This window comes from Mauremys mutica, chromosome 23, assembly GCF_020497125.1.
Source record: "Mauremys mutica isolate MM-2020 ecotype Southern chromosome 23, ASM2049712v1, whole genome shotgun sequence".
In the NCBI taxonomy this organism is placed as follows: Eukaryota; Metazoa; Chordata; order Testudines; family Geoemydidae; genus Mauremys; species Mauremys mutica.
Window position 1 is genome coordinate 14,002,456 of NC_059094.1, and position 23,888 is coordinate 14,026,343.

At 54.2% G+C, this 23,888-nt stretch overlaps 1 protein-coding gene across 5 annotated transcripts in view; it reads right to left on the bottom strand.

Moving 5' to 3' along the window:
- Window positions 1-3,960: 3,960 nt before the first annotated feature.
- Window positions 3,961-23,888, bottom strand: part of LOC123355488 (CYFIP-related Rac1 interactor A-like) — a 36,119-nt gene continuing 16,191 nt past the window's right edge. Inside the window, exons 1-12 of one of the 5 annotated variants that reach the window (XM_044998025.1) lie at window positions 16,850-16,988; window positions 16,557-16,637; window positions 13,503-13,582; window positions 12,221-12,342; window positions 12,023-12,128; window positions 9,826-9,962; window positions 9,287-9,364; window positions 8,590-8,706; window positions 8,056-8,135; window positions 7,542-7,668; window positions 6,251-6,321; window positions 3,961-4,366 (exon numbers count right to left, since the gene is read on the bottom strand). In XM_044998025.1, coding sequence (XP_044853960.1) covers window positions 4,303-4,366; window positions 6,251-6,321; window positions 7,542-7,668; window positions 8,056-8,135; window positions 8,590-8,706; window positions 9,287-9,364; window positions 9,826-9,962; window positions 12,023-12,128; window positions 12,221-12,342; window positions 13,503-13,575 — 975 coding nt within the window. In that variant the 5' untranslated portion in view covers window positions 13,576-13,582; window positions 16,557-16,637; window positions 16,850-16,988 and the 3' untranslated portion in view covers window positions 3,961-4,302. Of the gene's footprint in view, window positions 4,367-6,250; window positions 6,322-7,541; window positions 7,669-8,055; window positions 8,136-8,589; window positions 8,707-9,286; window positions 9,365-9,825; window positions 9,963-12,022; window positions 12,129-12,220; window positions 12,343-13,502; window positions 14,786-16,556; window positions 16,638-16,849; window positions 16,989-18,418; window positions 18,504-23,888 lie in introns of those variants that run through there. The other 4 variants (XM_044998023.1, XM_044998024.1, XM_044998026.1 and 1 more) reach the window with 4 other exon arrangements.

The following is a 23,888-nucleotide window of genomic DNA, read 5'->3' on the forward strand; positions in this document are numbered from 1 at the left end:
CTGGGAGCCTACACTTAAGACTAGGCACATCCGTGGCCTGCAGAGCTGCTGAACGCCCCTAACTCCCAGCATAGTCCTGGGGGCTGCAGGAAGTCCGCGTCTTTGGAAATCAGGCCTCAGTGGATTCAGGAGCCACCCGTTTGGTCTGAGAGCGCCAGCCGCAGTCCGTGCGTTGGCCCACGGGACGCCCTTCAGGTCAGAGCCCCTCCTTTGTTGGATTCTTTCACGTGGGGATCTCCAAGCACTTTACAAAGGTAGGTGAGCACCGGGGTCCCCGTTTTTCTGACGGAGAAGCTGAGTCACAGACATGCCTGAGGACCAGAGCCCACGACTCCTGGCTCCCAGTGGAGAAGTGGCTGAAGCGATGCAGGGGGAATGGCACCCGGTGGGGGTCAGGGATGTGGGGCAGGAGGATGTGCTGTATATTCCAGCCCCCCAGAGGAACGCAGCCAGGGAAGCTGGAGGGCCTGAGCAGAAAGGCTCTTGCCAACAGCTCGTGCATGGCAGAGGAGTCAGTAGGTTGCCAAAGGGAGTGAGAGCTGCAGTTTGCGCCGGTTTGGATTGCTATGATCAGGCGGGCGGGGGAGGGAGGTAATCTGAGCGCCCCGGCGGGAAAGGCTCTGGGGCTTAGCGGCAAAACTGGCCGGGGGAAGGCCCTTTGCACAATGAAAAACCTCTTGGAATTTGGACTCTTGCCCTGCGGCGCGAGAGTGGCGGTTGGGAGAGGAGCCGCTCGGTGACTGAGGGAGATTTGGCGGCAGGGTCCCTGGGAAAGCCGCCAGCACCTGCTGCCCACGGTTGGTCCATGCAGCGGGGGGTGGCAGGGCCCGGGCAGGGCTCGGCTGTGTTCCCGTGCACCCGAGACTTGGTCCCTGCCTCTGTCAGAGCACCCTGGAGTGCGGAGCATGTTACAAACATGACCGTGAATTTTCAAGAGACAGGAGGTTTTGGGGGCCCCCAGCATGGGCCCAGATTGCCAGAAAATGCAGCGCCTCCTCACCCTGCGTATTGGGCCCCTCTTGGGTGCCTTGAGCGCCCCAAATCTCTCATCACCTCTGAAAGTGTAGGAGGCCCTTAGCTACTCACACGCCCCAAGCAATAGGGGGAAAAGCGAGGTGCGCAGTAGCTGCAGCTTCTCCAGGGTGTCCGAGGGCTTAGCACCATTCCCAGGCTGATTCCCAGGCCTTCACTCTAACCACAGAGCCTCCCCTCCAGGCCTGTGGGGTTGGTTATTTGCTTTTATTTTTTTCCTTCCCTTAGGGACTCTCCTTTGCGTTTAACATAACCCACCGATTGCTGCTTATTTCCTGGAGTCCGGTGCCGTTCGCTGTCTTTGCAGCAGCTGGCGCGAGGCGCTGGCGCCACCTGGCAAACAAACCCACCAAAGGGTGAAGTCTGGGCCCGATCCTGCACTGCTGATGCCCGCGATGTTCCCCTTGTAGCCAATGGGAGCTCTGCCTGGGCCTGTGTTATAGGAAAGGGCCCTTGGCAAAGCAGTTCAGTGTCCCAGGCACAGGACTGGTGATTTGATAAATAATCGCGTTAAGGCCGCCCCCACCCTCATACACACATTTCTTTTCAATTTTGCAACGTGCTTAGCTGGCTAGGTGACGCTTTCGCGGCATAAGGCGAGTCTGCAGCCCCGAGGCGTGTGCAGCGGAGGTGGGGCAGATACCCCGATGTGCACTGCGGGGGGCACTGGCCGAGCGAGCGGGGAAACGCTCCAGAGAGGGCTTCTGACCTGTCTTGCTGTGTACAGGTTTATCAGTGCATTTCCGCCTGGCGTTGAGCGGTGTGTGCGGTGGGAAAGTGTGTGTGTGGGGGGGGGGCGGGGGGATGCGAATGGGAGGCTGCGCAGGCCTGTGAAGCCCAGAGGGGCAGAGCGGAGGGCCCGGGACAAGGAGCTGGAGCTGAGATGCAGGTAGCAGCAGAGGCTCCAAAACAGGGGATGGGGAGGGGGTGACCTTGAGGAGGGCAGGGGGATGTGGCTGGGCTGGCGGTGGAGGCCAGTGACTGGCATGGCAGGGCCTGCTGCGGTGGAGAGGAGCGAGGCCTCCTCCCCACTCCCACTGCTAACCCCCCCCACCCCCCCAGAGTGGGGAGGAGACGCTGCATGGAGGAGCTTGTTGGGGGCGGGGGGCGAGGGCTAGCGGGTTGTCGCCTGTGCTAGAGAAGAGGTGGGGAGTGGTTGGGATTAGTTGGAGCTGATGGATCATGGCCGGATGTCCTGCCTGAGGTACCGGAAAGGCAGCTGAGGAAGAGACGGAAGAGGTGAAGGTGGGAGTCATTGGCAGAGAGGCAGGAGCTGAAAGCGGGGGGACAGGTAGGGGGGCACGGTCCTGGGGGCTGGGGGAGATGGTGCCCCAGTGCAACGACTGAGAGTCTGGTGCCTGGGCCAGAAAGATAAATGGGTTGGGGGCTGAAGTCGATACAAACCCTGACACCCCCCCCGCCCTTGGGCCCAGCCGTACATCCAGACACGATGGGGCAGGTTCCATTTCAACCAACGCGCCCAGGTGAGGAGTGTCCCCGGGGGGCCTCTGAGGCTCTGGGCTGTACCGTGGTGCCCTGGCTCGGAGCTGATGGGAGCTGGGGCAGCTCCCAGGCCTGGCGTGGCCTTCGGCCTGTCCTGCGCTCGCTGATTCTCACTGGGCCGCCGCTGACTGCGGGCTGGAAATTCCCTCCCATTCGTCACTCCCGCCCCGGTCCCCCATGGCTGGTACCGCGTCACGGGAATGGCCCCAGCCTAACGGCCGGCCCGTTCTTCGGCTTCTTTAATACAAACGTGCGCAGAGAATTGACGGTTTCAGCTCTGGCAGCTGCGTCTCAGCAGGTGCTGCCAGGGCTTGGATTTCTCTGGCGCTGCTGAGACCGAGCCTGGGCCTGGGGCCTGGGGCAAACGAGCAGCGATGCAATTACCAGCCAGCCTCCGATAGTGTCGTGGGGCCATCTGCTGGACAAGAGACGCGGCACAAACACCGGCTGAACTGAGCCGGGCAACCTCAGAGAGCCAGGGGCATCGGTGGCGCTGGTCCAGTTTGTTTCCCCTGGCTGCAAACGGGCACCGCTCCCGGCTCCCCCCGCTGCAGGCCACCGGAGCGACTCTGGCCGTCGCCAGCGCTGCTGCAGGGCCCAGCGTTGCTACTCCGGTGCTAGCCTTTGCCAGCTGGACTCAGGAGTGGACCCAGGCCAGAGTGTGGATCCTTGGCCCCCAAGTCCCAATGACCGAGGGCTCCCGGCTGCAGCAGGAAGGCAGCGGCACAGGTGGAAGGGGTCAGGTGGCCACACTTAGGAGGAAGATGGTGCATCTCTGCCGGGGGGAGGGGAGAAAGAGGCTGTTGGGAGCCGTCAACATTTTGCAGCGAAAGGGGACGAAATAGTGGTGGATCTTTTGAGAGCACAGGCTGGCACTGCTATAACGCAGGGGAAGCAGTCACTGGGAGGGTGGCCTCTCCGGGCCCAGCCTGCCCAGGGGGCGATGGACAGCTGATTGCAGGGGGGGGTTGCTGATGACCCCTTCCCCCTGTAGAGCAAACCCCAGCGAGGCCAAGTAACAGAGACGGCGCCAGTCGGGCAATAAACAGATTAAATTTTATTTTATTTCACACAAAAATGTACAAAATAACAGGTGAGTGGATTTTAATTGTTTTATATTAAAAATCTAAAAGGTACCACTGAGCTATTTTCAATGGACTCAGTGGGAGAGGATTTAAAGACGATGCCTTTTTCTTCTTCTTCTTCTTCATCATCATCATCGTCACAGCCGGACCCTTGGAGCGATTCACGCACATTATTTACATCTGTCAGGAAGGGAGGCTTCCTGCCAGCCCTGCCCTGGACCCCTCCCTTCGCACTTGGGGGGCGTAGTCCAGATAAAGTGACCCTACACTGTACCCCTGTGGGAACCATGGGACGCCCCCCTGCTCCCAGGCTTCCATCCCCTAGCCCCCACCCCAAGCTCAGAGAACTGGGCATGTCACGTCACCACTGATGGGGCGGGGGAACGGAGACGCACGGAGTGAGTGACACACAGCCTGTCAGACTCGGACACTGATCTTTTTTAGAGGGAGGTGGGGGCGGAGGGGGACGTTGGGGAGGGCGGATTTGTGGGCTGCTTAGCTTGTTCTTGTATTTCTGTCTCTTTATTTTTTTAAAAACTTTTTCCCTTTCTTTACAAAATGAGGAATATGATCATGGTTATTTATAGCAACATGGCAACATTTAAAATTTTCTGCTGACAGTTCTAAGTGAAGCCTCCAGGCCCCAGCCGGACAGATCCCCCCCGCACCGCTCTCGAGGCGCTCACTGCAGCAGGGCCCGGATCTGCTTGGATGTGCTGTCGTCGTTGAGGTGCCGGGTGGTGTACCTGCAAACGGAGCAGGGGGATTTATGCCCCTGAAGAGTCCACCTGGTGCTTTTCAAGCCATTAAGCCTCATGACCCGACCTCCCCCCTCAATAAATAAGTGTGTCCTTGAAGCAGCACAATTAGCTAGTGGTCTGAGCACAGGACTGGGGCTGTAATTCCTAGACTCTGACGCTGGCTCTGCCATGAACTCACTGGTGGCCTTGGGCAAGGTTGTGGGAGGTGCTGGGCATCTCATTTGATGTCAGTTGCAGCTGTCGGTGCTCAACGCCTCTGAAATCCAGCCCTTACTCTCTCTGCCACCGGTGTAGTGTCCCCATTGGGCAGAGAGGACAAGACCGATGCTACTAGGCAATGCCAGCCCCATTTCATGGATGAACGGAGGCACCCAGCAGTGCGGTGACTCGCCCCTGGCCACACGGAGAGTCACAGCACCGCTGGTGCCCCCGTTCACACTGTGGTGTTTACGCTGACGCCACATTTTAATCCTGTCCCACCAGGAAACCTCTGAACAGTGAACACTCAGGACGGAGAAGGGAACGGCAAGGCACAGATAGAAGCGGGACTTTACCACGCAAGGTAGGACTGATGCCCCTTATGGAGGAGCCATTTCTCTTGTGAAGTGGGATTTAGACTGAGAACCTGTGTGTGACACGGCGTCGAATCCAAGGGATGGGAAATGTGCTGTGGAACAGAGTTCAGCTGCAAGAGATGCGCTTCGACACACACCTGAACCCTGACCCTTTCCCTAGCCACCAGGCCAGCAGAGCAGCAGCATCGGACACCAGATTCAGAGACGCCGGAGACCAGCACTCCGAAGGATCTATCTAATGGGAGCAGATCATAGCTGAGATCAACCTAAACATCTATGGGAGAACGCCTCCATGGGTGTGCTACAGCTGACACTTGAAAGGAAGCCCGCTGGACCTGGAACCAAGAGTTCTAGTCTCATGCATTTTTTTATCAATGCCTCAGAGAGAGCAATGGGCGCGCACCAGAAACACAATTTTTGCACTGGCTGACTCAGGGACTTGAAAGCATGATTACTATGTGTATTCCTGCAGTGCCTGGGGGCCTTAGCTGAGATTGTGTTAGGTGCTGCACATACGCATAGTAAGAGATGGTCTTTGCCATCACAACCCTGTTAGACCGTTCTCTGCTAGATCAAATACACTCTCTGTGTATACAGACGCACACATGATTTATCAGAGCTGACAAGGGGATTTCGAATATGCCTACTCAGCAAGTGAAGTTGTGATTGTAGCATGGGTTGCATGTCTGCACTAATTTTAACCTAGCTAGTGCGGGCAACAATAGCAGTGAAGACACAGCAGCACAGACCCTGGCCAGCAACCTCAGGATGTACCCAGAGTCACTAGCAGGCTTGTCCTGGGGTCAGCAAGCCTTTGTCACCAGGTCTTCATGACCATGATTCCATGCACCAGCTACATTTGCTAGATATGCCAACCTGCACTACAATCACTGTGTAGATGTAACCAAAGACATACAACTCTCATTGACATTCCTCAGCTGGCTGCGAAAATCTCGTCTCTCTGTCTCTCTCTCTGACACAGTTGCTAAAATCCCTGTCAGCATGGTGGAATTTCCACCTTCTCAGCATTACTGCTCCAATTAGCGATGCTGTTTCTGCAACCTGGACGTGTTTCCACTGGGAACTGGCGCCAAACCTGACCACCTACTCCCTGCCCTCGATTGCGATCTGAGCTGGCTCTGAGGGGAAAGAAGAATCTTGAGGCTTTTCAGCAGTGAAGGAGGACAGGAAAGGCAGCTCATGTGACCACGGCTCCTGTTTCGCCCCCACCCCCATTCTCAATGCGGAACATGCAAAGGCAGCCGTTGGTCGGGGCGGACAGAGCTGTACATACCTCAGTGCGTTCAGGAGCCCCTCTGTGCTGGTTGAAGGCTGATCTTTCAAGACTTTGATGCATCCTTTCATCTACCAGGATTAAACAGAAAGAGCCAGGCGGGTCAGTGCTCCACTGAAAAGAGCACGTGGCAGGTGGGAGCAGGGACCAGCAGCTCCCTTACCCACGCCTCTCTTAGCCTGTCCTTCCCCTCACACTTCCCAGCTGTGTCTTGGCTGTTCTGTCCGTCTCCTTTTTGGCTTTGTCTCCACCCAGCAGACGAAGGGGTGATTGTAGCGTAGGAAGGCACAAGCACCTTTGCCTCAGTCTAGCTAGCACGGTTAACAACAGCAGGGAAGACATGGTGGGCCAGCAACCTGAATGCATACCCAGGATCCACATTAAAGCACTGAAATCACACCTTCATTTGCTGTGTTGACATAGACTCTGTTTCTTAACATGTCCCACCCGTGCTGCTACTGGTTGCAGCACTGCAGTGGTGGGACCTCCAGTGTAGACCAGGCCCTTGGTGTATTAACCACAATGTCCTCTAAGACCTCCTCTGAGAAGAGTTGAAACACCAGCCACTGACCGTCTCTAGATTTCTCACCGGTGCTATCCCCAAGGGAGCTGCATCAAGTGGTGGTAAATGTATAGTCGTGAGACAGCCTTAGTCCCTTCCTCCATCCATCTATTTATCTCCATCGTTTCCTTCCTACCGTATTCATAAAATCCTGGATTGGGATTTGTCCCCGGCCTGCACTGCGTTCTAGGCTGACTGCTGTGTCTGTCAGCTGGCTGACAGCTGCTCCAGTGGACCAGTGCAGTGCATGGAGTCCCCTGTCCTGGGGTGTGTCTCGTGTGTCCTGGGGTGCGTTACTGCAGATGGGAATCTAGCTGTGGTAGAACTCATGCTCTTTGGGCAGCCTGGAAAGCCAAAAGTGAGTTGCTGGCCAGTAAGCGCTTTGCTAAGCTTGGCTCTGCGGGATGTCACCCCTTGTGTATTTCATGCTGACCAAGACCTCATTGCTCAGAGATAGGAGAGCAGGAGCGATTCTTGCTCAGCTACTTGTGATGGGCTCTTTCAGCCCAGAAGAACCAGTAGAACCTGGGTGGAGGTTAAGTGTCTTCTTTCTCACTCTGCCCTGATGCAGGAGGTGGCCAGCAGGACAGCTCCTGCTAACCACCAAACCTATGCCTGTAGGCCCCATGGCACTCCCCATCTCAGACGGCTTCACTCCCTCATGATTTTTTTTCCAGTGCCCCTTTGCTGGGCAGTGCGCCAGCTATTGAGACCCAAGGTGTCACTCACATCGATTTTGGAGGTCTTTGCGAAAGCCCCCACGGGGTGAACGTGATCGTAGAGGATAATGACGCCAACCATCACTCGCATGCAGAAGAGAAGGGTCTCGGTGTTGGTGAACCGGCTCCTGTATTCCCTGAAATCAAGAGAGGGGTCAAAGTGACAAGCAGAGGGAAGTCTGGCAGGGTCTGACTCGGGGTCCTTATTGCTGCTGGCAAGTGAAGGGAGATGAGCGAGAGCGTCCCATGGGGGGGAGGGGGTGTCACAGGTGGGAGAGATTCTACCCGTCCATGCCCCTGCTATATGGGTGCCTATTAAAGTTGGGCTTGGGGACCTGCAAGGATCTCTCAGCGCTCGGGCACTGCATGGATTCACTCCTGACAAGGTGACCGCTTAGTCCCGGCCTTCCCAGTGTACTGTGCTTGAATTCCGCCCCTTGGCTTCCTGCTGGCCTCTGATTTTAGAAGCCATCTGCCAGCCCGGGTTCCGCGCCTAGGCACACGGGCCAGGATGAAACACTCACGGGGTCTCCAGCATCACCCTGCAGACACAGGCCATGGTGCTTAGACAGTCAGTTGTGTCCTCAATGGGGAGGGTCTTGTTCTGAAAGGAGAGAACAAGAGAGGGAATAGATTTGCCTCCTGATCCCGTGTGCCCCTCGCTGGAGAGGAGGCGTCAGTTAGGAACTGAATCACTTCATCGTATCGCTATTTCCCTAATCCCTGTCCAGTTGGTCTTACTCTATAAACTCCCCTGCCTGTGCTGCTAATGGACAGCTCTCCATGCCTGTGGCTTAGACACGCCTGTTTCTTATGACGCAGGACGTCCATGACCAGGGATGTTGGAGATGTGCTGAATTCGTGGAGGAATCCTTCCAAAGCTCACAACGTATTTTCTCTCGTGGTGACTCTTGCTGCTGGGCACAGCTTGATTGACTTCAGTGGAGTCTCACTGGTTTACCCAACAGGTACATCTAGGTTATTGTCTATATTTCTCTCCTCTGGCCCCCCCTTCTCCCAGTTTTTGGTTTCTCTTTCTGTCTTTGGGGCTCACTCACCTCTGAAACAAACTTGGTTGTGGCGTTGCTTAGAGTTTTAAGCATAGGCGTGGCCTCTGCGTAGAAGAGAGACATCCTGTTGGCCATTTCATTGTTAACGTCACTCTCGGCATCCAACTGCAGGACATGAGATGCGAAAGACGTCTTGCTCACGTTAATCCCAACAGGACTGGGCAAATGCTGAAAATGTCTAGCCCAGCCTAATCTGCCCTGTTGGAATGTGCTGAACAGAGCCAGACTATAACCTCACCAGCTCACACCTCCCAGTTCAGGTCTGGGTTTGCTGAACTTGGGGGTTCAACCCAGACCGGCTTCAGATTTGCTCACCCCAAGCCTTGCTGGTGCTGCAGGGGGGCATGGGGACCTAACTCAGCCATCCTCCAGTTCATTCTGCACATCACTTTATGAGAGGCCCACTCACTGCCCGTGTCCTCCACTGCTTGGTCCTCAAGATGTTTAGTTCTGCCAACCACCTGGTAGAGCATCTAGTGACAACCACTGCCTCTGCAAGAATCTCTCATCTTACTTTTCTAGCAGTTTATGCAGAGTTCACCCCCAAAGCTTTTTACCCAGTGTTAACCTGGGCTAGCAAGGCTAAGAAGACTTCCATATCCATGCTCATTCTGTGCTAGGCTTCATCCCCACACTGCTCTGACAGTGGAACTCAAACCCTTTGGGAGGGGGACCAACCTCTTACCTGTAAATTGTTAATGCGATTTCGGCTGAGAGTTCTTCTGTAGTAGCTAAAATCGTTCTGGATGGCAGGGTTGGTCATCTGCAGCAAACATAGACAGAGAAGACTGGAGGTCTGATCAGCTGCTTTTGGTAATGTTCCCATAGGGCAAAATGGGTCCTAGATCTGGATCTATTAAACTGAGGGCCAGCTTTCCAAGAGTTGGTTGAAAAGAGGAGTGGATAAAAGGGATGATACTCCAGCGGCGATGGGTGGGAATGGTCCAGAGGACCTCATGTAGTCTAGCTCCACTGCCTGTTTAACTAACAGTTCATTTGGTTGATGCTTGCATGTCAAGTAAACCAGAGATAATTCACCAAGTCATGACTCAGATTACAAGGAGGAACATGCCAGGGAATATTGACTCCCTGCACAGCATGGCTTGCATTGGGCTGTTAATACATCATGCAGCATTGACTCTCTACCAGCTGAGCGGCCCTGGGAAAGCCGAGTTTCAAAGCTCCCGTGTTCCGTCTCCAGTCGGACGTGCAAAGCTTCCCTACCTTGAACTCGTCGAAGGTGAGAGTGAAGTGTAGGATTTCTGCAAACTGCTTTGCTAGGGCTTGTTCTCTCTCCAGGTGCTGAGTCGGGGCATAGGGTGGGCTGGTCAGAGCTTCCAGCAAGCTGCGCAGAGCGTTCTCTGGGAGCGGAAGGAGAGAAAAATGATGCATTGCAGGGTGTCATGTCACCGTGTGAACACAAAGCGATTACCAGTGCTCCAGGCTTAACCCCTCCAGCCTCCTCCCCAGTATGGAGCAGTTCAGACTTAGCTTGCAGCAGACTTAACTGCAGGTTCTGGGATATAACCGCTCCATCTCCCGCACTCAGGGGCTTTTCTCTCTCTCCGGGACACCAATGGTGTTTCCCCTCCCTGCAAGCTGTCGGAAGCAAATCTCTTTATTCTCGTTTAACAGCGGGGTTATTTCCTGGGTGAATCCTCTTGATCTCATTCCAAAGGTGAGCAGCCCCCAGATGGCTCAGTGAAGGAAGGGAGCCAGCCTATTTCAGCCACCCAGTCACCTGAGGTCACTGGAACGGAGCTGATAATCTGATCTGTTGTGTCCTTTTCAGCCCCTTTTAGCCAATCCATTTTTCATATATCAGTGAATCTAGCCTCTCCATCTCCCCACCCCTGTCAGAAGGGACCATTATGATCGTCTAGTCTGACCTCCCACACAACGCAGGCCACAGACTCTCACCCACCCACTCCTGTAACAACCCCCTGACCTATGTCTGAGCTACAGAAGTCCTCAAATCATGGTTTAAAGACTTCAAGGTGCAGAGAATCCTCCAGCAAGTCACTCGTGCCCCACGCTGCAGAGGAAGGTGAAAATCCCCCAGGGCCTCTGCCAATCTGCCCTGGAGGAAAATTCCTTCCTGACCCCAGATATGGCGACCAGCTAAACCCTGAGCATGTGGGCAAGACTCAGGAGCCAGCACCCAGGAAAGAATTCTCTGTAGTAACTCAGATCCCATCCCACCTAACATCCCATCACAGCCCATTGGGCATATTTACTGCTAATAGTCAAAGATCAATTAATTGCCAAAATTAGGCTGTCCCATCGTACCATCCCCTCCATAAACTTCTCAAGCTTAGTCTTGAAGCCAGAGATGTCTTTTGCCCCCACTGCTCCCCTTGGAAGGCTGTTCCAGAACTTCACTCCTCTGATGGTTAGAAACCTTCATCTAATCTCAAGTCTAAACGGAGGCACAGAGTGGCACAGTGACTTGCTTTAGACACGCAAGACAGTGGCAGCATCAGGGTTTGAACCCAGGGCCGCCCAGAGGGGGGGAAAAGAGGGGCAATTTGCCCCGAGCCCCACAGGGGCCCCCACGAGAGTTTTTCGGGGCCCCTGGAGCGGGGTCCCTCACTCGCTCCGGGGGCCCCGGAAAAATCTTGCGGGGCCGGGCGCAGGAGCTTCTTCGCTCCCGGTCTTCGCCGGCGGGGGGTCTTCGGCAGTAATTCGGTGGCAGGGGGCCCTTCCGTTCCGGGACCCGCCGCCGAAGTGCCCCGAAGACCCGCGGCGGGGCCTCCCCGCCGCAGAATTACCGCCGAAGACTGGGCTGCGCTTCGGCGGCGGGTCCCGCTTCGGCGGTAATTCGGCGGAGGGGGGCCCCCGCCGCGGGTCTTCGGGGCACTTCGGCGGCGGGTCCCGGAACGGAAGGGCCCCCCGCCGCCAAAGACCCCGGGCCCCCAGAATCCTCTGGGCGGCCCTGTTTGAACCCAGGGTGGAGCCCCACTCCTGAGCCTTAACTATGAGACCATCCTCCCTTCTGAAGCCCAAGGCCAAATGCTGCAGGCCTTGCTGAGTGGATGCGCTGGTTGTTCTGAATAAAGGACAGGTGATGTGCAGGGCGGGGAGCTGGATGTGGGCCGAGAGCAGCAGTTTTGTGCCAACACCTGCATGCATGGGGGCAGGGCTGGCTCCAGGGTTTTTGCTGCCCCAAACAGCAAAAAAAAAAAAAAAAAAGCCGCGATCGCGATCTGCAGCTCTACTGCTGCCGCTTCAGAATTCGGCAGCTGGTCCTTCGCTCCGAGAGGGAGTGAGGGACCCGCCGCCGAATTGCTGCCGAAGATCCGGACGTGCCGCCCCTCACCGTTGGCCGCCCCAAGCAGCTGCTTGCTGGGCCGGTGCCTGGAGCCAGCCTTGCTCGGGGGATGGGAATGGAGATTGAGTTATTAGTGGAGTTTGGGCTCACCCAGTCGAAGAGAGAACTCATAGAAACGTTTCAGCTTTGCCACTAAAGGGCACACGGCATTCCAGGCCTTCTCCTGTAGCTGGAGGTCATTGGGATTTTGGATTGCCTGCAAGGAACCAAGATGGCAAGCTCATCATTAGTGCCTGAATCCCTGCCCGTGTCCCCAGGCTGATGGCTGGAGGAGCTGCAGAGCTGTACCTCTCTAATCTCCAGGCCAGCCCCCGTGTAGGACTGCAGTTCAGCCAGGATTGCCTGTGCCTCCTCTAGCACTGCGTTGACCTGGTTCCACACAGCTGTCTCGGCTTCTGTGGGCTGAGCATCTGCATCAGATCACCCCCCCAAAAAAAGCAACATTTCAGCGCGTGCATCGGACAGCGAGAGCACGAGATCTTTGGCGGCCGGTCCCTGAGCAGTGTTAGACCCGGGGAAACGCACTGGCTAGTCTGGGGCGCAAGGGCAGACAGAGTGATTCCTCTGCCTAAGTCTGTGGAGAAAGTGCTGATGAGAGACGTGCTAAAAGGAATTAGAAAACCTCCCACCAGTAGGGCCAGGCCCCCGGCTAGCGCTAGGCCTCATCTGTCCTCTAGTCAGATCTGAACCTTCTGGAGACCTGCTCTCCTCGCCCCACTGATCTAGTCACACACGCAGGCTCCCAACGGAAAAGAAACGTGTGCAAAGGAAACAACACAAAGCAAATCAAAGGGAAGAAACGTCTCCTGCTGAGAGAACAACCCAATTGGAATGAGCTGCCTTGGAATATGACTCCCCTCCATGGGCTTGGTTCTGATCCCATAGCAAATCAGGAGTCAATGGTCCTACAGCAGCATCATACTGGCGTGAGGAGGGAATGGGGCCCTTTCTTTCCTGACTGGGCCAGACTCTAGACTCAACTCCCAATCTTACTGCTCCTGAATGGGCCCGTCAGATGATCCCTTCCTGCCCCACTTCCCCTGCAGAGTTCTCTGGCCTGATTGCACTCTGTCCTTTCTCGCCATTGCCTTGATGGCACAGGAGAACAGCTCCCTGCTAGCTAATGTTGTCTCTCCGGAATAATGGGTGGGCCGAAGAAGCAGGTAAATGTTAAGAATTCAAGCTTCTGGCTGGGACCTGCCTGGTTGAGCTTCTGTAGGTGGCTTTGGGTTATAATCAACAGGGGAAGGATATCCGTACAGGGATGGGACCGGCACTAGGGATGGAGAGCTAAGCCCCCATCCAGCTCTGAAATGCCCCAACCAACACCCTGAACGACCTGCCACCCCTTTGGAAACCAGCCTGTTAAATCCCCCAACATCTGGCAAGACCAGCTTCCTGAGAAGGGAATCGCCTACGGGAGACCAAGCGGGGAGGAAATCACTACAATTTCTGGAATGCGTACGATGCCATGGGAGATTAACTGAGACGACAAACTTAAAATGACATGAATGTTGGGGTGGGGGGTGGAGGGGGCGGAAAATAAAATAAAATAAAAATCCCATCTCACGTTCAAAGTCAAGGAAAAAATTAGGGCCTTGTTCAAGGTCGTTATAAGTCAACACTTTAAGAAGGTTCCCCATGTGACACCTGCAAGAGAAGAGACAAGAGGAAAAAAATATGATGGGTAGTGAGGTGGCGTTCATGGAAGGAAGCCGTGGGAGAAGTAGCCTGAGGGCCAACATCTGGGCAGCAGGAAGAGCTCCTCAGGCATCAGAGCGTCAAGGTTTTTGGCCGGCTGGGTAACTCCTGAGTCTTTGTGGCCGCATGTAAGAGGTGCCAGTCGTTGGCTTTTCGTAAGCAAGAGCCTAAGGCGATTGCAGCACGCAGCAATTCTAACATTAACGAGCAGCGCTGCTGCTCAATTAGAAGGAGCTGCGGTTCATTCGAGACTCTCCCAAGATCTTGATGGCGACTGCAGCCAGATGTGGCTCGCGGGAGGGCGGCCCGGCAGCTGCTCCCAGCCCCGTGAGCGGCAGCCTCTTCCTGCCCCCAGATGGAGATGAGCGTTGGCTGATGGGGGTGGTGACCAACAGTAACAAGCAAAGTGAGGGAGAGCCGCTGTTCTCCAGGAAGGGCGGGGAAGGGGAATGGTCCCGGGGCTTCCTGGAGTCCCACTGCGTGGGGTGGGTGTGTCTCATTTCATCTCCAAAGCCAACACCTGCCCCTTGAGTCTCAGGGAGGTGATTACACAGCAGTGTGGAACATCCAGCTACCTCACGATTACAGCCGGCTCCGGGGACCCGGAGGCAACGTGGGACGAGACTTTAACGGCCTGGCCCACACCCAGACTGGAGCTTCGGACGTGTCCAGCCCTGGTGACAGAACAGGGGTCTGGGCCAGGCGCTGCTACAAATTGGCAGCATGTTTGGAAGGGACTCTCCTGACTTGCTTGCCATCAGGAGGTACCCGGGGCCCTGCTGGGGGAATTGCTCTTGTGACAACCAGGCAGGGTCATTGAATGGGGCCTGAGGGCTGAGCCATCCCTCCTGGCCCCATCTCCCGCCTCCTGCCGCAAGGGGCCTCCCCAGCGCTGCAGAGCCAGAGGACTATTTTGGGCTCCCCCCAGGCCTCTCTGAGCCTGACCGTGTGGTGAACAGAGCGCTCGCCTCTCAGCCCCCGCCGGGTGAGCTGTGCTGCTCTGGCACTATTTTTACACCCCTCGGGTTTTCCTGAGCGCTGCCTCTGAGCTGCTTGTCTGGCTGGATGAGGAGGGGCAGCCACGGGGGCTCTTGGCTCGCCGGGGTTAGTCAGAGGCAGGTGGGTTATTTTAGGAGTGAGCCCCACTTTCAGTCCCCCCTTCACCCTCCCCACATTTCTGGTCCCCCCCTGGTGTCTTCTCCCCCTTTCCTGCCTCTCTCAGGCCCTTCCCTTCTCACTGGCTGCCTGTTCATCTCTCTGGCAACCTGCTCTCTCCCCGTTGGGTCTCTGCTTCCCCGAGCTCAGCTCACTCCTCGTTCCCTTCCCTGCCCCCTCGGGAGCGCGGGGGCAGCTTACGGAGCTAGCCCGAGCCTGGGTGGGTTTGGCCCACGGGGGCCCCTCACCCCATGGCTAGCAGTGGGGTGGCTTTCCCAGCGTGGCCAAGTCTCTGGTTTGGTTCTCGCTGAGCTGCTCCCTGACGTGACCCATCCTCAAGCGCCAGGGGCTGGGGCCAGAGGGAGTTTGGCTCCCTGAAGCCGTTGGATGTTGCCTGCGGTACAATGAGGCAGCACAAATCCTTCCTTCCTCCTTCCGCGGCAGCATGTGACCGGCTGTTACAGGCAGACGGGTTACTGGGGGCTTATCGGCCTGCTGGGAAGTGTACGAGCGGTCCCAGTCCTACAGGCTTGTGAAGAGAGAAGGGGATTTCAGGGATCATGGGGCAGACCAGCCTAGCGGTAAGGGCAACGGCCTCTCTCCCTCCCAAATATCCTCCGGGGGATGTCACTTCTCCTCCATTGCTGCCATCAATGGATCACCCAGGGAGCTGGGAAGCTTCACGCCATAGCAAATCTGTCTCAGCAGTTGGATCCCAGAGCCATGGGTGCTGGATAAATACCAAGCGCTAATGGCCTGGGGCCGCTCTGCTCCGGCAGCGGCTGGGGAGCGATGGGTGCTCCAGCGTGGAGGAAATTCCCCCCGCAAAGGATAAAACCAGGAGAGCCCCTGAGCTCGCCATCGGAGACTCCAGGGTGAGCCCGGAGCTGCTCGTTCAGTGGGGGGCGGGATAAGATTTCCCTCCCCGGGCCCGGCTGGCGATGGAGATGGGATGTGACAGGTGGCAGGGAAATCACATGGTGGTTTCACGTGTGAGAGAGTCTATTTAATGCCCCCTCCCCACCCCCCTGCTCAGTGGCCACCCAGGGCCGGCCTTAGGGAAAATGGTGCCCTGGGTGAACTGGTATTTTGGCGCCTCTGGTCCCCGCTGCCTCCCTAGGCTCAAAATCCATCCCCCATCACCCCCTCCCAACCCATCCCCCCATCCCCTCTGGCCCCCACAGCCTCCCTGGGCTCCCCACCCATCGCCCCATCACCCCAGGCTCCCTATCCACCCATCTGCCTTGGCTCCTGCCATCTCCACAGGCTCCCAACCCATCCGCCCTGGCTCCCGCTGCCTCCCCCAGGCTCCCCACCCATCCCTCTGGCTCCTGTTGCCTCTCCTGGCCCCCCATCCATCGCCCCTAGCGCTGCTGCCTCCCTGGGCTCCCCACCCATCTCCCTAGGCCCTGCAACCTCCCCTCCCCCCCATTGCCCCGAGCTCCCTTCTGCAGTCTCACACCCCAGGCCTGCCCCCACTCCTTGTCTCTTCACCCTGGCGCCCCCCCCATCATGGTGGTCGCCCACGTTGCCCACCCGTAAGGCCGGCCCTGTGTCCACCTGTCCAGCCTAACCTATGGGAGCTGCCAGTGCCAGCCCATCCCGAGCTAGGGACCTGTTCCCCACTGTGGCTGCCCTCACACGGAGAGGTCTCTAGGGCCGGCCGTCAAGCCCATTGCAGTGTGTGAATGTCTTGTCATGTTTAGAGAGCAGCGGCTCTTCCTCCTGGCAGGCACAGAAATCCCCCGGCCCTGAGCGCGGGACTTACTTTCAAAATCCAGGAAAAAATGAGGACAGTTTTCTAAATCTTTGCCCAATACCTTTATCAGGTTGCCCATGGCCAGCAGACCTGAGCGAGAGAAACAGAACAGAATGGAACAGCACAAGCACCGAGAGCTACCGCATGCCACCGCCCGGAGCACGGTGTGCCTCCTCCCACCTGGCCCAGAGCCATCCACCCTCCTGCACCTCTCAGCCTGCACACACCCGGCAGAGAGCCCCTGGCCAAAGGCTCCCTCGCAGTCATCTCCCCTTACCGCTCTCCAGCCTGGGCCGACTTACCTGCTTGCGCCAGATACAGCTGGTATCGGCTCTGCAAATACAGGGGAGTCTCCCTCTGCCTCCCCACCTGGCTACGGACTTCGGGGTGCAAGAGCAGGTGAGTGGCGGTGAAACCTGGGCATGCTCCAGTCCTCAGCACAGCCGTCTGCTCCGCCTGCGTCCCTCTCCCTCTGGGTGTCTGCGTGAGGACGCGGAAGCGCGACTGCTCTCCCCACCACTTCTGTTTTTTCTATTTTTGAGGCTGGAGGGGAAGCGGAGAGCTCGTTCCGTGCCTCGAATTTCCTGTGTGAGCCTCTCGCATCTTCCCCTCCACCCGAGCTGTGCTGCCTCTCAGGACTTCCTCCTAGCCCAGCAGAACGGCAGAGGCCCCGTGGCTTCCCTGGCACATGCTGATGCTCTTTCCTGGCACCCCTTCAGCTGCTCTGAGAACCTGTTCCCCTGACGGGCAGAGGTCAGGTGGCAGGAGCTCTTCTAGGGTCCACCTAGCATCTGTCTGCCACTGCGGGCCCTGGGATGGGAAAACACCTGTCCCCATAATACCACGACCTTTACACTTCCTTAAACGGAGCTGCCGGCAAACCAGTCCCTGTGAAGCTGCCTGGGACGGTTCCACAAACGAATGGGAACAGGTCTCCCTGATGCGCCCCTTGGGTTTCCATACTGCTGTGTGAGAAGTCTGCGCTAAGGCCTGGCACTCTTCAGCTGTCCAGTGCCGGGCAGTTCACAATCATCATGAAGTCTCATTATCCCCATTAAGCAGTGGGGGGACCTGAGCGGTGCGGTGACTTGCCCAGCATTACACAGTGAGTCAGTGGCAGAGCAGGAATGGAAGCCGCGTTTCCTGACGCCCTGTCCGGTGCCCCTACCCACTGGGCAGTCTTGCTCCTTGTCTGTCCCACCATGAGACTCCACCACCTTCATGAACGACCATGATGCTTCCGCCTAGTGGGACCTGCCCTCAAGGGGCATCAGAGCTCGGTGCAGGGATCCCTGTTGTCAGTCCAGCACTGGTTTGCTTTGCAGACCAGAAACGCAGCATATGAATCCTTGGGCTGGAGTGGAACCCTGTGACCTGAACCTCCATCTGCTGCTCTCCTAATGTGCTGTCCAGTTGCTGCAGCCCCTGCCAGGGACCCCTCATCCTCTCTCAATTGAAATTTTAAGATACACTAGCCCCCTCACAGCCAGTGGTCTCTCAATCTTCTCCTCCAGTCTATTGCTATCACTGATTGGCCCCAGAGGATGGCTAGGGCAGGGGTAATATCAACTCCAAGGATCAAGGAGCCCAACTCCAGGATACCAGGGCCCTAGTATCTAGGGCTTACTTGGTAACAGGCATTGAGCATTTTCACCCACTGAGAACAGTGCTCGTCCCATGCCCATCCAGTGCTTGCTAGGGGAATTAGACTTAAACTGGTGCTCTTACATCCTGCTGAGAGAGACTGGGCCCAGGCTATCTGTGACCTCCCACTAGTAAACATCACAGCCTCCTCTCTAAGGTCATAGCCTCCTCCATTGCTGGCCTCCCAGTTTGGTTTGCTCTGAACAACAAGAGATGATTGTCTTTACCTTGATTTCTGATGCTTCAGTGATCTCTGTGGCAGGAACCGGGGCTGTGTAATGCTCATAAATCACTTCATCGGCTGGCAGAAATCTGCAGTGAGAAGGGGAGGGACAGAACGTCACTGGAGGCATCCAAATTTTGACCATCTTCATGAGCTAAGCAGTTCCCTATAAACCTGCCGATAGTGGGGGCCGGGTGTCCTTGTTGGAAACCAGGGAGTGACTGCCTGTGTCCAGGCCTTTCCCATTCATCCAGGGGGAGCTACCAAGGAGCTCAGCGAAGGCCGACACAAAGGTCTCAGGGCAACTGTCTGGAGTGGGTCACATGGAGGAAGCTATTAGGGGAACGGCAGTTAAAATTCTGCCTCTCTGCAGGCCACGTCATGGGGGTTTGCCCGGGCAGTGGCCTCACTGGACACTTCATTGATTTGTACTCTGGCTCCTCCAGTTCAGATCACCTCCTTGGATGTGTCTCCAAACACGATGTTCCCGTCTGAGAACGATGTTCCTGTGAATCAAAGAGGTGACCCCTGTGGCTAAGACGTTAACTCCTCTGGGTTGGGGCAAGTGTTTGCTCAGGAATTAAACCCAGGATCTGTAGCTGACCACAGCTCATCCGCCATGAGTCTGTCTCTTGCACAGGCTGGCTTAGATACCAGATTCATCCTCATCCCATTGGGACCAACCCCATGACATCCTCCATTAACTCCTACCTTGGACCCTGTGCCTTCCTAGTCCTCAAGGCAGCATGGCCAATCTTTGTGACGGGGAGGGAATTTTGAGTGTGAGATCAAGTTGCAGTACAAACTCTGCATCTCTGCCTGGTTTCCATCTTGGTGCTGAGCTCTCCACGTCACTATGGCAACAGCTAAGATCTCTCCTTAAGACATCCTCCCTCCGCCCCATATCGAGCGCATAAGGGGCCTGTTGCTCCTCTGCCTGTCGAGAGCAACAAGGGGTACGTGCCCAAGCGATTGGCACTTTAAGATGACAACAGGGAGTTAATAATCATGCCGTGACGCGTGTCTACAATCCAAACTTTTCCTTGCTCACTCAGAGCTGCATGGGATTTGAACTCATTTCACGACGCAGTTTCCTATCATCAGCCATTTTGATTGCGAGATGCACATGAAAAGGCGTCAGTTACTGCTAGCCCAGGGAACAGTCAAGCTATAGTAATTATATACTTACTATATAAGTATAATATATACTTATACTATATATAGTATAAGCTATATATAGCTTATATAGCTATATATAGCTATATATACCAGGCATCCCATAAATACCACTGCAATACTACCATGCACCAACAAAGCAGCCCGAAGCTTGGGCCAGTCAGCTAGGAGAGGTGCAAAACTTTCTTTGGTTTTGGTTCACATGGGCTCAGAGTACAGTCGTGTGGTTTAGGTTTGAATCTGCCCAAAAACTCAATGTGAATTGCAATCAGGGCCATCCCTTCAAACAGAAAATGTGTGTCAGGGCTGAGTTTTGAACCAAGGGCTGGTGGCATGATGGTTGCTTAAAAAAACCAACCTCCTCTTCTGAATATGACCTCAATACAGGGCTGTCTTCCTGAGCCTGCAGACACAGTGAGTCATTAGCTTGAAGAGGTGTGAACTGGCTCCATTAATCTCTTACCAATTTACGATTAATCATTTGGCCGAAACCTTTAGCCACGCTGGGATATTGGATGGGATTTGGGATTGTGGGCAGGACATTTTTCTACTCTGATTCTTCTTACATGATTCCTTCCTGATACCATAACTCAGCCCAGGATCATATGAACCGTAGCAAACTGAACAGAATTTTAGGTTTGAAACCTAACTATGAACATATTGCAGAGCTCGGCTCACTGAGTAAAAGATTTAAAATACCCTTTTACCTCTGTTTTCTCTTGTGTGTTTATTTTCAGCACCATTTAAAGTTGTCAGGGAAGATTCCATACAATATGAACATAAGAATGGCCAGACTGGGTCAGACCAATGGTCCATCCAGCCCAGTGTCCTGTCTTTGACACTGGCCAATGCCAGGTGCTTCAGAGGGAATGAACAGAACAGGGAATCGTCAAGTGATCCATCCCCTGTCGCCCATTCCCAGCTTCTGGCAAACAGAGGCTAGGGACACCATCTCTGCCCATCCTGGCTAATAGCCATTGATGGACCTATCCTCCATGAACTTATCTAGTTCTTTTTTGAACCCTATTATAGTCTTGGCCATCACAACATCATCTGGCAAGGAGTTCCACAGGTATGGGTATGGATTTCACTATGTTTGCCCCTTAAAAACAAGAATGCGCCCTGCTCTTTTCCTATAGGAAACTTCCCAGTCCTGGGAAGCCACGTTGCCACAGGGCCACCAATTCTTCATTCTTGCACAGCTCAGAGGGGAGCGAAGTCTTGGAGAGTCTTTAGAAATTTTGGGTGTCACAGAGGAAAAAGTACAAACAGATGGAGAAAGAAGAGCTAAACTAGAGATCCCTGCCATCCCACCATCCAGAGCAAACAGCTGGGTAGTGATGCTTATACACTGCTGATTTTCACCAACACTCTGTCTAATTTGAGGTGGAAATACTCTCTGCACGATGTCAGTGAGATGCTAAGGCATAAAGAAACAGCTGTCATAAACCCATCAGGTCTCTCCAGAGATCCGGTCTGCCACTAGCCGCAAACCATCGGGTAGTGTGGCACTGAGCAAACATGCTCTGGGTGAGTCCTTCACAGTTTAAGGAATTGTGTGTCGCCATATGCATAGTGAGCCCAAAAGCCATGACCATCGACTTCAGCAGCATCCTTTCAAAATGGAACCATACTCCCCCTTCTGGGCATGCAGGGAAAAAAGTCCTCTCCCATAATCAAGAAGCGAAAGACAGACAGCAGAAGGTTGGACTTGTGGTGAAGGCGCTGGCCTCAGTTCCTAGCCCTGCCACAGCCTCCCTTTACCTCTCAGTGTCTTCATTCCCCAGCTGTAAAATGAAGGTCGTAGTATTTCCTTTCTCCCACCCTTTGTCTCCCTGGATTGTAAATTTTTGGGGCAGGGCCTATCTCATATTATGTGTTTGTGCAGCACCTACCACGACGTGACCTCAAGCTCATATGCAGCCTCTACTCGCTACTACAATGCAACTCACATTAATAATTCCTACTCTTTTTTCATTTTGGAAAAGTCCAAGAGCCTTAAATTCACTGACTCCATTGTGAAGCGTGTGGCTTTCATGGCATTAACAGCAGCTGGAAGCCACGCCCATCTTTCCTCCCGCTTTTACTTTCTTTTTCCTCCTTCTCTGTTCTGCGCTAGTTGTCCTTTTGCGAAGTTTTAACATTTCATAGTTAATATTAGGAGAGAAAATACAGCATGTGTGGGAGTAGCTGCAGCTTCTATCAGCCATCAGAATGCGATAACTCGGTCTAGCTTTCTTACAAATTGTTTTCTTTCTTATAAAATCCATTTTAAAAAACAGTTGTGTGTTTGTACATCACCTGGCACAACAGCTACTGCCATACAAATGCGCAATACTAATCAGTGCAACTTTTTTACTTAGAGCTGGTAAAAACAATGCCATTTATTTTTTGTGGGAATCATTTTTTTTTTATTTATGTGTTGTTGTTTTTTAATTCTACGTAATTTTTTTTTTTTTTACAAAACCCCCAAATTGTGAATGGAAAAATGTTTGCTCTTGAAAACTGTTTTTGTTTGGTTTTTTTAAAATCGGTTTTCAGGAGAAATGTTCAATTTCTGAAACCAAAATGTTTTACTGAAAACTGAACATTTTTTATGTAAAAAAAAAAAAGAAAGCATTCAGTTTCTGTTTTTTCTTTGGAAAACTTTGACCAAAATGAAATTTTCTGCAAAAAACGGTTGAGTTGAAAAGCTATTTTTTGTCCCACAAAAAGTTTCAACAAAAATTGTCAACCCGCTCTAGTTCTAATACGTTTCCGGATCAGAACCGATGTGGAATGTTGTAACTCCTGTTGACATCAGTGGGACTTGTGCATTGTTAGCATCTCTCAGGACCACACCTTGCCGGTGCAAATCTCAAAATGCAGGCATCAGATAAACGCCCAGTAATGTTAGGTGATCAGTACACAGCGATTCAGACCAGTCGCTGTCCATATCTTCCACTGCATTTGATCCCATTGCTTCCTGGCCTTCACTCCTCTTTTACAAAGGTCACTGCCTCCCCTGAGGTACTCCGAGAGTTCAGTCCTACTCTGAAATGACTCTGTGGGAGCAGCACTGTGGAGTCTGGGTTGGTCTCAGCAATTCTTTAGTAGCTTTCTTCAGCTTGCAGGTTCAAAAGACATTCCTTTTTTTAGCTGCCAGCACTGCCAACTCCCCCTGGGATCTGAAAGCCAAGCCGGATTCTCTCAGTCTTGTGTATCATCATCAGTAATAATCATTCTGCCACTGGGACTAGCTTAATAATTCTCCTGATGCTGCATGAGCCAGAATCGCATCCAGCTTGGTCTCCTCTAGCTGCACCAGCTCTGCAAGCCGAACGGGAATAAAAAGCACCAGAAGCATAGTTTTGTCACTAGGGTCATCAGATCTGCCCGTGATGACACACAGCTGGGAAAGAAGGTACCATTTGTACACAATCAGCTTTTCTGTGACTACCTGTCGTTATAACGGCACATTAAATACCAAAATAAAGGCAACCGCAGCGCAGTCCAGAGCCACTGAGCACAGAGTTTGGGTGTTAGGCCCAGATCCTCAAAGATACGGAGATGCTTGGCTCTCAGTGATTTCAATGAGAGTTAAGTGCCTTTGAGGAGCTGGGCTCTGCCTCCTGCAATACTGCCTGCTCTCATTTTCTAATTTGTCTGATGTTATCCATACGGGCAGTCCGGCTCTCCCTGCTGTGGGTGAGGCCAGCATTGCAGCCTGTGCCTCTGTGCTCTGCGCCTTGAAGGTTCACCTTATTTGCCTCTATTTTTTTTTTCACCAGCAGTCGGTGGCTTTTGGAAGCCAGCCAGCCTTTCATGGAAGGAATCTGTTCTTTTTACTATCATCTCCTTCAGCTAGTCCAGCTAACATCTGAGCAGCAGCCTCCCGGGAAAGGAAGGAGCCCTGTGTTTGTGTAATATACTGAGCCTTTACATAGCATTCACAGCACCTCCCGGAAACGTTCTAGCTAATCCTCACAACACCTCTGTGTGAGACAGGTGGCTGATCCCCATTTTACAGGCAGCCACACTGAGCTTGGAAGGCAAAGTGACTTGCCCAGGTCCGTCCAGTGAATAAGTTGCGGAGCTAGGATTAGCACTCGGGACCACCTGCTTCCCACCCATGGGCTTGGTCCCCTCAGACCACGCCGCTTTCCCACAAGCATTGGGTATGTGTCTACTCAAACGTCCTTCCAGGCAGGACATTCACCTTTCGGCCTGGCTAGTGCATTGGAAAGCTTGATGAGATGAAGCCAACAGGGATGAATTTTGCCTATTGTTCTACTGGGTTTTGTTTGCGATTTTCCTCG